Source organism: Procambarus clarkii, chromosome 27 (assembly GCF_040958095.1).
Source record: "Procambarus clarkii isolate CNS0578487 chromosome 27, FALCON_Pclarkii_2.0, whole genome shotgun sequence".
NCBI lineage: Eukaryota > Metazoa > Arthropoda > Malacostraca > Decapoda > Cambaridae > Procambarus > Procambarus clarkii.
In genome coordinates this window covers 25713233-25728327 of record NC_091176.1, presented here as the reverse complement: position 1 = coordinate 25728327, position 15095 = coordinate 25713233, and the positions used below count along the sequence as shown (strand labels likewise).

At 49.0% G+C, this 15095-nt stretch overlaps 3 protein-coding genes across 6 annotated transcripts in view; 2 read left to right on the top strand and 1 right to left on the bottom strand.

Annotated features, from left to right (window-relative positions):
* Positions 1–15095, bottom strand: part of Hr4 (Hormone receptor 4) — a 399910-nt gene that overhangs the window by 263485 nt on the left and 121330 nt on the right. The window lies entirely within an intron of this gene.
* LOC138369213 (dentin sialophosphoprotein-like) lies at positions 2908–4125 on the top strand. The gene has a single exon (XM_069332153.1). It carries the CDS (start codon positions 2908–2910, stop codon positions 4123–4125), a length of 1218 nt encoding a protein of 405 aa, XP_069188254.1.
* LOC138369212 (ice-structuring protein-like) lies at positions 4179–4825 on the top strand. Its single transcript, XM_069332152.1, has 2 exons — positions 4179–4200; positions 4488–4825. The coding sequence occupies exons 1-2, from the start codon at positions 4179–4181 to the stop codon at positions 4823–4825; spliced, it is 360 nt and encodes a 119-aa protein (XP_069188253.1).

The following is a 15095-nucleotide window of genomic DNA, read 5'->3' as shown; positions in this document are numbered from 1 at the left end:
GTTGGCCTGCCGTTATCTGTGACATATGTGTAAACTGTGCAAGATGAAACTGTGCTAATACTCTTCACATTACATTATTAAATGTCCAGTCATTAGTGCCGTTATTAGACCGCTGTCATTACATTAGACATGTCATTAGTCATTAGCAGGTCATTAGACCTGCCGGTATGAGGTACCTGGAGCTTCACAATAACTTTATCTATTCTCATGATCTGGAGGATAGTCTCATAACCTATCCTAAGGTTGCCAGTACTGGCTAGCAGTCTTCATGTCCCTGTATAGCAGACCATCCTGCGAGAGGGGCGATGTCAGTAGCACATAAGTAGCTCTTGATGCTAACTATGTAGCCATTCATGTAGTTTATGTTCGCCATATAAATGCGAATGTTAATGGGTATCTTGACGACATAAGACCACAGCGGGAGGCGGCCAGAGGGCGAACGGGAACTGCCTGAAGCCGCTGTTGCCCCTGACCCCACACAACCCAGCCTTCACCGAGACTACTGCAATATATGTGTGTGCGTGTGCGTGTGTGCGCGTGTGTGTGTGTGTGCGCGCGCGAGTCCGTCCGTCCAGACACATGCACACACTCCCCCCCACAACAACATTAGTCCCCTACATGCCAACTACATGCTCGCCCTCTCCACCGCGACACGCCATAGCACTCTCCTACATAAACCATCAACACCAGCGCACGCTACAGAAAAAAAAGAATTATCCTCACACATAAAACTTAGTGAGAGGTGGCTGACGTCAGGAGGAACTTGAGGTGTAGCTGAGTCAGCCTTCACCACTAAAATAGTCAGTGCCAAGTCCTGTGGTGGCCTCACTAGCGACGCGGAGCAGGTAGTAGGAGGACATTCAAGGTCGCCGAGCCAAAACAACAAAGCCTAGGCCCTTCATACTCGGTTGTGATATATTTAAATGTAGTTTCCTGAGGAAGACAAGAGTTAGGCGCTACAACGAAGCGTCCTCTCACTATGGGTGACGTCTGTACAACTGCTGATTGTCTTCTACACTCGTACAGGAAGTCGACGTTGTGGCCAGAGCAGGGGAGCAGGAGAACATGTAAAAAGAAAAGCTGAAGAGAGAAACGGGAAAAGGGAGAGCAAAAGAGAAAAAGGAATACAAATGAGAGATAGAGACAGAAGAGGAGAGAAAACAAGCGAGGGATAGACAAACATATTTATTAATTATTTCGCTTGTGCTGTAATAACGAGGCTGTTTCAGCGGTATAAATCAAATATTGCTTAAGCCTTTTGATCAGTAGCATAGATCTCGGCTGGGCTGACCAGCAGGAGGAATAATAATACCGGAGGGCAGAGGCTGCGAGGCCCAACACGACCACATCATTTACTTGTGGTGACTGGAACACGTGATCTATCATCAGGGAGGCCAGTGCAGGCCGTATGAAAGGCAGCTCCACAAACCACACTTAATTGTCCAGCGGGTTGGCCAAGAACGGATAATCTCCCCTCAAGAAAATGTGTTTTCTGACAGAGGAGGAGAAGTGGGGTGAGAGAAAGGAGGAGTGAGGGAAGGGTGAGTAGAAGTGAGTGAAAAGGGGGGATATAAGTGGTGGGGGGAGGAGAGACCACATATTACGGACTATTCACGCCCGTGCCCCATTTTGGGTGGCTTAATCTTAATCAATCGAGACCACAGAGAAAACAGAGACCAAGAGAACACAGAGGAGTCAAAAGAGTGAAGATACGAGAGGGTCAATTGATAAGATGACTCTTCACCCTGCGTATAGTTTTAATCTTAACTATAAACAGAGCCAGGCTCCAAAATTAGCAAGGATAGGACAAGGACCTCTTGGCTTGTTACATGCAGAAGCGAATGTAAATTTTGGACAGCCCCCAAGCTAAGCTGCCTCACGCAACAAGAACACACACACTTCTCTGAGTTAAAAGTGCAATATATATATATATATATATATATATATATATATATATATATATATATATATATATATATATATATATATATATATATATATATATACATACAGTATATATTACTAAGGTTGGTGGGTGAGAGGAGAGAGATACTTGTGTAAGATACGTGTGGACTGGGTGACCCTAAGTTGCCTCCCCTCCCCACAACAGCACACGCTGGCGGCAGCAGCAACTGAGACAAACAGGCAGACATGTGCAAGAACACCCAAACTCTCTCTCTATGACTATGATAAACTAGGTGATCATTTTGAAGCCTGACCTGGAAGTTAATCTTAGATTTGTTTATATCCCAACCCTTTCTCCGAATAGACAGTACGTTTTAATACTAATGTAAATGTCTGTCTGCATAGTACATACATACACTTAAGTGTGCCCTTACATTTACCTACCCATATTTATATTCTCCTAATTTTGTGTTAATAAACTCAAAATTTTTGGTTGAAGTTTTCGGGTTTAAATTTATTTACTCAAGTTTTAAATATAACAAATTTCTTTTTCAGTTTTATTAAACAATGGAGATTTTATAAAAAATTTGAAAATATCCTGAGTTACTTTATAATTTATTGAAAAACTTTACTTTTGTTTTATTAGTTTAATAAAGTTGTAATATCAATATATAGCTATAGGTTAAGTACTAATTGTAATTAAGAAGCAATAACTGCTTTTTACCTGCTTGTCCACCTGCACTCCCAAGGTCGTCTGTGGTCGTGGTTTTCTATACAGCTTTTCAGGTAAACTTTAATATTCACAATATTTTGGTGCGATGCTGGCGATTAAGTGTATTTATCTACTGTGCCGATAGTCAGGAATGTACTTATTACATTTAGTATTAAAACGTACTGTCTATTCGAAGGACGGGCTGTTATAGCCATAAGAGAGAATGTCTGTTGACCAGTGAGTCCAAGGCTGGAGGCCAGGCGCTAGAGGCCAACCTCACCCAACTCACCATGGTAGTAAATACAAATGAAATGTCCAATAAAAATATAATAACATACACCCATGACCTTACAGGGAGCAGCAACACCCATGACCTTACAGGGAGCAGCAACACCCATGACCTTACAGGGAGCAGCAACACCCATGACCTTACAGGGAGCAGCAACACCCATGACCTTACAGGGAGCAGCAACACCCATGACCTTACAGGGAGCAGCAACACCCGTGACCTTACAGGGAGCAGCAACACCCGTGACCTTACAGGGAGCAGCAACACCCATGACCTTACAGGGAGCAGCAACACCCATGACCTTACAGGGAGCAGCAACACCCATGACCTTACAGGGAGCAGCAACACCCATTACCTTACAGGGAGCAGCAACACCCATGACCTTACAGGGAGCAGCAACACCCATGACCTTACAGGGAGCAGCAACACCCATGACCTTACAGGGAGCAGCAACACCCATGACCTTACAGGGAGCAGCAACACCCGTGACCTCACAGGGAGCAGCAACACCCATGACCTCACAGGGAGCAGCAACACCCATGACCTCACAAGGAGCAGCAACACCCATGACCTCACAAGGAGCAGCAATACCCGTGACCTCACAGGGAGCAGCAACACCCATGACCTCACAGGGAGCAGCAACACCCATGACCTCACAGGGAGCAGCAACACCCATGACCTCACAGGGAGCAGCAACACCCATGACCTCACAGAGAGCAGCAACACCCGTGACCTCATAGGGAGCAGCAACACCCATGACCGCACAGAGAGCAGCAACACCCATGACCTCACAGAGAGCAGCAACACCCATGACCTCATAGGGAGCAGCAACACCCATGACCTCATAGGGAGCAGCAACACCCATGACCTCATAGGGAGCAGCAACACCCATGACCTCATAGGGAGCAGCAACACCCATGACCTCATAGGGAGCAGCAACACCCATGACCTCACAAGGAGCAGCAATACCCGTGACCTCACAGGGAGCAGCAACACCCATGACCTCACAGAGAGCAGCAACACCCATGACCTCACAGAGAGCAGCAACACCCATGACCGCACAGAGAGCAGCAACACCCGTGACCTCATAGGGAGCAGCAACACCCATGACCTCACAGGGAGCAGCAACACCCATGACCGCACAGAGAGCAGCAACACCCATGACCTCACAGGGAGCAGCAACACCCGTGACCTTACAGGGAGCAGCAACACAGCATGAGCATTCATCAATGGACGGCCACATAGCTTAAACACATGTTACATATAATGCACATGTTCACCAGGCACAAGGAAGGTAAGCTTACCTTAGAATACAAACACCTGGCGTCACGAAGGCGGTCAGTCCGCCTGAGACTCACACCACACTTCTACGACTCTCCTTCACTTGTACCTCTCAAACATCCTCACTAAAATAACTTAACCAGTGCCAGTACTGGTGCCAGGCCTAAATTCCAACGCGGGCAAATCAATGCAGTGAATGTCAGGCGTAATACACAACCTGGATTACAGAAGATCACATAAACACAGTCGTAAACCAGTCATACTTGACCTTTATAACGACCCTGTTTATTCCTACTCCAGCAGAAGCACCAGCAACAGCTGTGACAGCAGCACCAGTAGGAGCTGCACCAACAGTAACAGCAGTGCCAGCAGCACCAGTAGGAGCTGCACCAGCAGTAACAGCAGTAACAGCAGCAGTGACAGCAGCACCAGTAGGAGCTGCACCAGCAGTAACAGCAGTAACAGCAGCAGTGACAGCAGCACCAGTAGGAGCTGCACCAGCAGTAACAGCAGCAGTGACAGCATCACCAGTAGGAGCAGCAATGACAGCAGCAGCAGCACTAACAGCAGCAGTGACAGCAGCACCAGTAGAAGCAGCAGCAGCAGCAGATATTGGTTATCAACTCAACCAAACTTAGGAAGCCGTGCTGGTGGGCTTCACTGGGGTGCCAGCCAGTACCTATCAACAGCATTTACGGGAGTAACTGGAGTCCCAGGCTATTAGAGCTCCAGACGTCGCCATCACCCCATTGTCTAACCAACATCAGCGAGATTCCTGCCGCCTGTTTTCCTTTAATTGTTGCGTCAACTCGTGATGCAGCTAGGTCATGGACCTGGCCACCCTCCTGAGGACGACGTCATGGACCTGGCCTCCCTCCTGAGGACGACGTCATGGACCTGGCCTCCCTCCTGAGGACGACGTCATAGACCTGGCCTCCCTCCTGAGGACGACGTCATGGACCTGGCCACCCTCCTGAGGACGACGTCATGGACCTGGCCACCCTCCTGAGGACGACGTCATGGACCTGGCCTCCCTCCTGAGGACGACGTCATGGACCTGGCCTCCCTCCTGAGGACGACGTCATGGACCTGGCCTCCCTCCTGAGGACGACGTCATGGACCTGGCCACCCTCCTGAGGACGACGTCATGGACCTGGCCTCCCTCCTGAGGACGACGTCATGGACCTGGCCTCCCTCCTGAGGACGACGTCATGGACCTGGCCACCCTCCTAAGGACGACGTCATGGACCTGGCCACCCTCCTGAGGACGACGTCATGGACCTGGCCACCCTCCTGAGGACGACGTCATGGACCTGGCCTCCCTCCTGAGGACGACGTCATGGACCTGGCCACCCTCCTGAGGATGACGTCATGGACCTGGCCTCCCTCCTGAGGACGACGTCATGGACCTGGCCTCCCTCCTGAGGACGACGTCATGGACCTGGCCACCCTCCTGAGGACGACGTCATGGACCTGGCCACCCTCCTGAGGACGAGACCGTTGACCTGACTATAAGGTCCTGATAGTGAACTCCGCCTCTCCTTCAATGACTTTCCGAAGTTAATAAGCAACAGCTTCTCTCTCCATCTTGTTTAAGAAAGAAACCTTGGCGCCACTGTCAGGTATTGCGTAGGTGTTGTCCAGTAACATTATAACTGATGCTTGCATCAGTTCTCCTGACCGGCTGCGAGCAGCCGCGTCCAACAGCCTGGTTGATCAGTCCAGCAACCAGGAGACGCTAAGCGGGGACGCTTAGCGGGGACGCTAAGCCCCGGAAGCACCTCAAGGTAACCCTGCTAGCCTGGGCCACCCTCCACCTGCCTAGAGATTGCAGGTGATGGCACGCAGAAAGTGCCAGGTGCCAAGCTGGAGGCCGAGGTCATGACACCAGCAGCAGGGTCCACAGGTGGCCGCCACCACCACAGTCACCACCACCACGCGTCACCCCGCTACAACACCAGTCACCGCTGTTCATCTGTACACTTGGACTGGCGTTGTACACTGAGTCATATACACTCGGTGCACCTCGTGCTGGTTGGTGTTGGGGGCTCTGACGTAACACAGGTAACCTCATTAGTATACCGTAAACCCGTAAACGATGCAAACCATACACGCGCGCGTCCGATGCGATGACCTAACTACATCCAGTGTCCTTTGCCATGTGAGAATTTTTACTTGAGACTCTCCCAAAACCTAAGTTTTAACGTAATAAACAATCATCCTACAGGTTACATATACAAATTAATTATGGCCAAGAATAATATAATTTAGTAGCTGACACAATAAGAGCAAGTTGTTAGCTAGTGAAGACCTCCTCATCATTCTCCCCCACACTGTTTTTCCTGTGTTATTGGTGCTCTCAGTCAGGTTAATATAACTGAAGACTTTTCAGTAATGAACAGTAAACACATATAGTGAAGTAGTGTAACATACTACTTCAAGACAAGGCACCAAAAATAGAGAAGTGATAGTTTTTTAGTTGGCATTATATATGATCTTATGTACATGAAGTGTGAGTATGAGGTTTACTGATGCACGAATGATAACTTGTATATTTATGAGGTCTCTCACCCTACCTCTGATATGAGGCCTCTCACCCTACCTCTGATACGAGACCTCTCACCCTACCTATGATACGAGACCTCTCACCCTACCTATGATACGAGACCTCTCACCCTATGATACGAGACCTCTCACCCTATGATACGAGACCTCTCACCCTATGATACGAGACCTCTCACCCTATGATACGAGACCTCTCACCCTATGATACGAGACCTCTCACCCTATGATACGAGACCTCTCACCCTATGATACGAGACCTCTCACCCTATGATACGAGACCTCTCACCCTATGATACGAGACCTCTCACCCTGATACGAGACCTCTCACCCTATGGTCAAGTGATACACAATATTTGCCTCAACAGTTGAGTGACCGGAGATGGGGAAAAAAATAATATGCGTGTATTTGACTCTTTTGTAACGAGCAAAATAATTTGGACTAGAGAAACGATCAAAACTTTATGTGATAAAGATATTAATAAAGATTATGAGGTTAATTACAAGAAAACGGACAACACAATAAGTATGCTACAATAAGTAGCATACCTTATCAAGGAACAGCATACTGTTCCTTGATATGTAGGCCACATATCAAGGAACAGCACCATTACAGTTTTAAAAGAGGAATACAGTACAACATGTGTGTGTGTGGGGGGGGGGGGGATTAGAGTGTAGGCCACTAGATGATACAAGACAATGTTCTACAGAACATTAAATAACCAGAACTAATGTAATATATCTCGTGGACATATAACATACATATGATCATATTTGCTACGCAAATTTATAAAATAACATAGAAACGCTAGAGAAGGATTATAATGTGGTACAGGGGGTAGAGTCGGGGGGGGGGGTCCTGGTTGTCTGTACTCACTTAGTTGTGCTTGCGGGGGTTGAGCTCTGGCTCTTTGGTCCCGCCTCTCAACCGTCAATCAACAGGTGTACAGCTGAGCCTACTGGGCTCTATCATATCTACACTTGAAACTGTGTATGGAGTCAGCCTCCACCACATCACTGCCTAATGCTTCCCATTTGTCAACCACTCTGACACTAGAAAGGGGTGAGGGGGAGATGTGTGAGGGGGTCCTCGTGGTGTGAGGGGGGGGAGGTCCTGGTTGTGTGTGAGGGGGTCCTCGTGGTGTGAGGGGTCCTCGTGGTGTGAGGGGGTCCTCGTGGTGTGAGGGGGGGGGAGGTCCTGGTTGTGTGTGAGGTGGTCCTCGTGGTGTGAGGGGTCCTCGTGGTGTGAGGGGGTCCTCGTGGTGTGAGGAGGGGGGGTCCTGGTTGTGTGTGAGGGGGTCCTCGTGGTGTGAGGGGTCACTCACCTCGCCGGGTAGTGGCCGGTGTGTGAATGGCGTCCCGGTGAAAGGCGAGTAATGAGGTGGGCGGCCCGTGGAGGATGAGGGGCTAGGAAGTGGGCGGCCCGTGGAGGATGAGGGGCTAGGAAGTGGGCGGCCCGTGGAGGATGAGGGGCTAGGAAGTGGGCGGCCCGTGGAGGATGAGGGGCTAGGAAGTGGGCGGCCCGTGGAGGATGAGGGGCTAGGAAGTGGGCGGCCCGTGGAGGATGAGGGGGCTAGGAAGTGGGCGGCCCGCGGAGGATGAGGGGCTAGGAAGTGGACGTGACTCACACGGGGACGTGGGCGGCTTGCATGAGAGCCGCCCACGGGAGGCTCGAGTAGGTCTAACTGGCAACATCTAAACCACGACATTCGCAGATGAATAGAGCAGGATATTAATGACTTGTATGGGTTGTGAGAAGGGAGCGAGCCGGAGTGGGTAGGTGTGGGAGGTGGGAGAAGGTGTGGGTAGGTGTGGGAGGTGGGGGAAGGTGTGGGGAGGTGTTGGTAGGTGTGGGGGTGGGTGGGGAAGGTTTGGGGGGGTTGACCTTCGGCGATACAACCACTGGTCTCAACTAATACCACGTTATGGTAACCATGGTACCAAATACATGGTGCTATGAACAGCAGCGGGTCACAGCAATCCGTTTGTGTATACACCGTTTGGTTATTTTAGGTGGGTGGCCGTACGGGTCTTGTTAAGATAGCACGTTGGACTGTGTACGTTGTGACATAAGTGAAGAGAACCGCCTGGTGGGATGAGCAGCCCAAGAGAGAGGCAAGGCTCACTGACCCCACACGGGACAACTGTTGACGTAATTACCCCCCTCCCCCCCTCCCTCCCCCCCCCCTCTCTCTCTCTCTCTCTCTCTCTCTCTCTCTCTCTCTCTCTCTCTCTCTCTCTCTCTCTCTCTCTCTCTCTCCCACTCTCTCTCTCTCAGCAGCAGCACAGGTCAGTCACCGGCGCTGTTGCTGGGTCGGCCGCACCTCCCGTTTAATATTAGACGTGAGGTGAGCTCAGGGTCCGTGACCTGAAAGTGATACTCCGCTAAGTTCTCCTCTGCACTCTCATACACGTCCCCCCCCCCCTGCCAACCTCTCCTCTCCCCAGTACCTCCTCCACCTCTCCCCAGTACCAGCTCTCCCCAGTACCAGCTCTCCCCAGTACCAGCTCTCCCCAGTAACCTCCCAGCATCACCGAGACTCCTCTGTGACACACCGTGGTGCTGGGGACGCCCGGGGCTTCCAGCGTAGATGTGTCCCGTTGATAGAGTCTTTCAGCCTTAGACACCTCGGGAGGCGTGTCACTTCATGTCGTCTCGCTTGTTTCATTATTACCTTCAAGCTCTTGTTGCGGCGGACAGCACGCTGGACTTGTGATCCTGTGGTCCCAGGTTCGATCCTGGACGCCGGCGAGAAATAATGGGCAAAGTTTCTTTCACCCTTTGCCCCTGTTCCCTAGTAGTAAAATAGGTACCTGGGTGTTAGTCAGCTGTCACGGGCTGCTTCCTGGGGGTGGAGGCCTGGTCGAGGACCGAGCCGCGGGGACACTAAAGCTCCGAAATTATCTCAAGATAACCTCAAGTGGTTTCTGAGGCAGAATGAAGGTGGTGATGAGGGCGACATGTTGGGTGGACAGGTTCTTGTACGGTAGCATGGATTCCTTGACAGGGAACCATTGCCGTCAGGCCCGCAGTACAGCCTACAGTTATGAATAACTGACCTCAGGCTGTCAATACAGGCAACTATTGACTGTAATGACAGTTTGGCCCAATTATATCAAGCTGTAAACTGTAGTGGCAACCAAAGGGCAGTTATTCATAATAACTGTTATCTTGAGGTTATCTTGAGATGATTTCGGGGCTTTAGTGTCCCCGCGGCCCGGTCCTTGACCAGGCCTCCACCCCCAGGAAGCAGCCCGTGACAGCTGACTAACACCCAGGTACCTATTTTACTGCTAGGTAACAGGGGCATAGGGTGAAAGAAACTCTGCCCATTGTTTCTCGCCGGCGCCTGGGATCGAACCCAGGACCACAGGATCACAAGTCCAGCGTGCTGTCCGCTCGGCCGACCGGCTCCCTATGAATATGTTATTCATATTCAATACTTATGAATAACAGTTATTCATAAGTATATGAATAACTGCCCTTAGGTTGCCACTACAGTTTACAGTTATTCATAAGTATACGAATAACTGGCCGCAGCAAACTAGCTAAGGCCCTGATGTCTCACATCACCCATACACCCAGCCCCCCCCCACCACCACCCTCCCCCATAAACCCAGCCCTACACCACCCATGCATCCAGCCCCACACCACCCCACACCCCCCTCCCATACACTCAGCCTCACACCAACAGTAGCCAGACCTTGACTCCCGACCTTAACCCACACCCACCTAATACTGGGGTGGGACCGGAGTGTGGGAAGGTTGTGTGTGTGGGGGTTGGGGTGGGGGGGGGTAAGTGTTGTGGTGTAGGGGGTGAGGGGTGGGGGTTGAGAGTGACAGTAGAGTGGCTGGCGTGTATATGCGCGTCCATCCCACTACCCCCACTTGCAGGTGTGCACACCCATCCCACTTGCACATGTGTACACCTACGAATTCACTTAATTACATGCTTAGGGCGATGTCAGTAATATGTACTGCCATTGGACACTAATGGTTTTCATTTATCATGTTCGAAATACTAGTTCGAATATTAAAAGTTTTTTAACGTATGTACTCACCTAATTGTGCTTGCGGGGGTTGAGCTCTTTGGTCAATTATACATGTGTGTGTGAGTGTGTTTATTCACCTAGTTGTATTCACCTAGTTGTATTCACCTAGTTGTATTCACCTAGTTGTGCTTGCGGGGGTTGAGCTCTGCTCTTTCGGCCCGCCTCTCAACCGTTAATCAACTGTTTCTACTACTACTACTATTTTTTGCCACACCACACACACACACCCACACACACACACACACACACACACACACACACACACACACACACACACACACACACACACACACACACACACACACACGTAAACAGAAGTCAAGACAACACTCATGTGGTTCAACAAACAGTATTAGGTACGTGTTAGGCACCCACTGAGGACCTTCTGGTGTGACCTTCACCTCTGCCTACACACACGCACACGGGCACTACCTCATTCACATACATAAACTCTCTCTTACTCAACCTCTCCCCCCCCCTCTCTCTCTCTCTCTCTCTCTCTCTCTCTCTCTCTCTCTCTCTCTCTCTCTCTCTCTCTCTCTCTCTCTCTCTCTCTCCCACACTCGCGCACACTGTACAAGGAGACACGTAACAGTAACACACTGTACAAGGAGACAAGTAACAGCAGCACACTGTACAAGGAGACACGTAACAGCAGCACACTGTACAAGGAGACACGTAACAGTAACACACTGTACAAGGAGACAAGTAACAGCAACACACTGTACAAGGAGACAAGTAACAGCAACACACTGTACAAGGAGACAAGTAACAGTAACACACTGTACAAGGAGACAAGTAACAGTAACACACTGTACAAGGAGACAAGTAACAGCAACACACTGTACAAGGAGACAAGTAACAGTAACACACTGTACAAGGAGACAAGTAACAGTAACACACTGTACAAGGAGACAAGTAACAGCAACACACTGTACAAGGAGACAAGTAACAGTAACAAGGTGTTGTTACAAAAGACTTGATAAGAAACAAAAACTGTGATGAGGAAACCAGGAAGTATAAAGAAATGCAGAGGGGGAAAAACCCCTCACAAATACACAAGCTGCATTATGAAACAAAGGAAGAAACACAGGCGGAGTGCAGTGAAAGGAGCAGAGGTGGCCCGCGGCGACGGAACATAATAATATAAGTAACTGCAGAAGACCTCTTGGTCCATACTAGACACTTCTTCTTCTTTATATCCACCCAAACTCTCTCTCTCTCTCTCTCTCTCTCTCTCTCTCTCTCTCTCTCTCTCTCTCTCTCTCTCTCTCTCTCTCTCTCTCTCTCTCTCTCTCTCTTGGTCACTCTTGGACTACAAGTATGTTTACAAACATCTCAAATAAGTGTTATTGTTTCCCTTCTGCCTTACGTGGGGGTTTATTTTCCTGCCGTCGGAAATAGGAGGTCAGTTAGGCTTCATCAGCCAGATGGAAGCACAGTTGAAAATAACATAAGAGTTAGTAACTGGACATCCACAATGCAAGTTGAATTGGTAGCAATACTGGTAGCACTCAAAATTATTAACAACACTGAAATAGAGAGCTTAATTATTTCTGACTCCCTTTCCTCACTACGAGCATTAAATAGTTTACAATCAAGTAATAACGTGATATATAAACATACTTAATAAAGAGGTAAATATAAAAATGATGTTGATTCCCGCTCATATTGGACTGCAGGAACATGATACAGTGGACGCACTTGCTAAAGTTGCAGTAAATAAAGACAGTGTTAAACGGAATCTTGAGTTATCAAATAGGTCCCTTAAAAGTGTCATTAGACGAGAACTCTTGGGGGGAATTTAAAGAAAGAAGAACAGTGCAAACTGGAACTAGCAGGACCATTGTTCATCACAATGAAATGTGTGAAGTAAAACATGTGTATGGGGAAAGTAACAAAGTCAGTAGACTAACAGATGTTGTCACAGCTCGTATAAGACTTGGTTACAAGTATCTCTGGCAGTTCGGCTTGCATAGGGATCTAGATGAAGTAAAGTGTAAAGTGTGTGGACAAAGACAGGGACACGCACACACTTGAGCATTATATCTTGGACTGTAAAAAAATTGAGCCAATATAGAGATAGATCTGAGGCATGGTCGACGACCGGGCCGCGGGGACGCTAAGCCCCGGAAGCACCTCAAGATAGATCTAAACTCACGCTGTATGAGATGGCAAACTATCTTATTACAAAGGATAAAATATCCGAATTCCTAGCACTGTATCCATACTTCGCTCCCAGTAGATAAACGACAAGTGAGATTAAGAAGCAAGTAGTGTTTTGTGAAGACTAATAATAACAACCAGCTCCCCTATGACCCTGTAATATCTCCATAGATCAACAATTATATATTAACGGAAAGATTAACCATTAACGGAAAGATTTACCATTAACGGAAAGATTAACCATTAACGGAAAAATTTACCATTAGCGGAAAGATTTACCATTAATGTATAATGATTAACTGTAAATACATAGCCATTGAAATGGAACATTTTCTGCAGCTAGCTGACATATAATTATAAAGTGTGAAAGACAGATGTAATTGCTAATGAAATAACCTCCTTTGAGGTCTGATAAAGATCTTGTGTGCCCTCTGGGATCCTTTGTTTAGCTACCGCTCACAGGAAGAGTATGGGGTGAACAACAAACTAGTCGCCTCGAACGGCAATAGTCAAAATATTAGGTTTATCGCGGACCCCAAGCAAGGGTGAGGCTGTCCATGTGGTCACCCACCCAATAACTGGTCATATTCAATGGCGTTTAACGGAGTGATTGAGTGAGGCACACAGCAGCCACAGCGTGGCGCCAAGTGAAGTATTCCTTCCTACAGGTTTCCTCTGAGCCGAGACAAGTGGTTAACTTAGACTGGCGCACGCAAAGACTAGTTCCTAAGGAAGTAAGCAACCGCTATTTGATTTAAAAAAAAAATGTTAATAACCGCTCCCCCCTATATCGCATGTGCGCTCCCCCCCTACCCCCCCCCCTACTTCCTCACACAATGCACGGGGGGGGGGGGGGGGGAATCACCTTCACGCATCACCTGAGTCCAGTGGCGGGGGGTTAGGTTGGGGGGTGGGGGGTGGTAGGAAAGTGAAGCAGGTCCACAACCTCGATGGTGTTGCACAACTCTGCAGTCATCGACCCCCGCCTGTACACCTCTCACACTGTCACCACCTTCACCCACCCACACACCACCACCCACACCCCCACCACCACCCACACACCCCCACCACCACCCACACACCCCCACCACCACCCCACACACCCCCACCACCACCACCCACACCACCACCACCACCCACACACCACCACCCACACACCCCCACCACCACCACCCACACCACCACCACCACCCACACACCACCACCACCACCCACACACCCCCACCACCACCCCACATATGACCACCACCACCACCATCACCCACACACCCCCACCACCACCCACACCCCCACCACCACCACACACCACCACCACCATCACCACCCACACACCCCCACCACCACCCCACATATGACCACCACCACCCAAACATCATCACCACCACCCACAATGTTGGTCTAGAAAATGGCTACTAAAATTCAACCCAGGAAATTGTAAAGTAATGAATTGGCGAATGGAGCAGGAGGCTGAACACAAGGTACCATCTGGGAGGTGACATCCTGCAAGAGTCAAATAGAGAGAAAGATCTGGGGGTTGATATCACATCGAACCTGTCCCCAGAGGCCCACATCAAAAGGATATCATCAGGGGACATATGCTAGATTGACCAACATAAGAACTGCCCTTAGAAACTTGTATAAGAAATCGTTCAGGACCCTGTATACCACTTATGTCAGACCAATCCTGGAGTATGCAGCTCCAGCCTGGAGTCCATACCTAGTTAAACACAAGACAAAGTTAGAGAAGATTCAGCGGTATGCCACCAGACTCGTCCCTTTAACTGAGAGGTATGAGCTACGAGGAAAGGCTAAGGGAGCTGAACCTCACGTCCCTGGAAAACAGAAGAGCAAGGGGAGACATGATAACCACCTACAAAATTCTCAGGGTAATTGACAGAGTGGACAAAGATAAATTCTTTAGCACAGTTGGAACACAAACAATTAAGGTAATACAAGTGGAAACTTAGTACCCAAATGAGCCACAGAGACACTAGAAAGATTTTTTTCAGTGTCAGAGTAGTTAACAAATGGAATGCATTAGGCAGTGATGTGGTGGAGGCTGACTCCATACACAGTTTCAAATGTAGATATAATAGAGCCCAGTAGGCTCTATTATAGCCTTTGGTC

What these genes read in the sequence shown, in the direction of transcription:
- LOC138369213 (XM_069332153.1), top strand. Translation starts at nt 2,908, where the DNA reads ATGGTAGTAAATACAAATGAAATGTCCAATAAAAATATAATAACATAC.
- LOC138369212 (XM_069332152.1), top strand. Translation starts at nt 4,179, where the DNA reads ATGTTCACCAGGCACAAGGAAG. An exon ending in GTTCACCAGGCACAAGGAAG is followed by an intron (nt 4,201 to 4,487) that starts GTAAGCTTACCT and finishes TTCCTACTCCAG; the next exon opens with CAGAAGCACCAGCAACAGCT.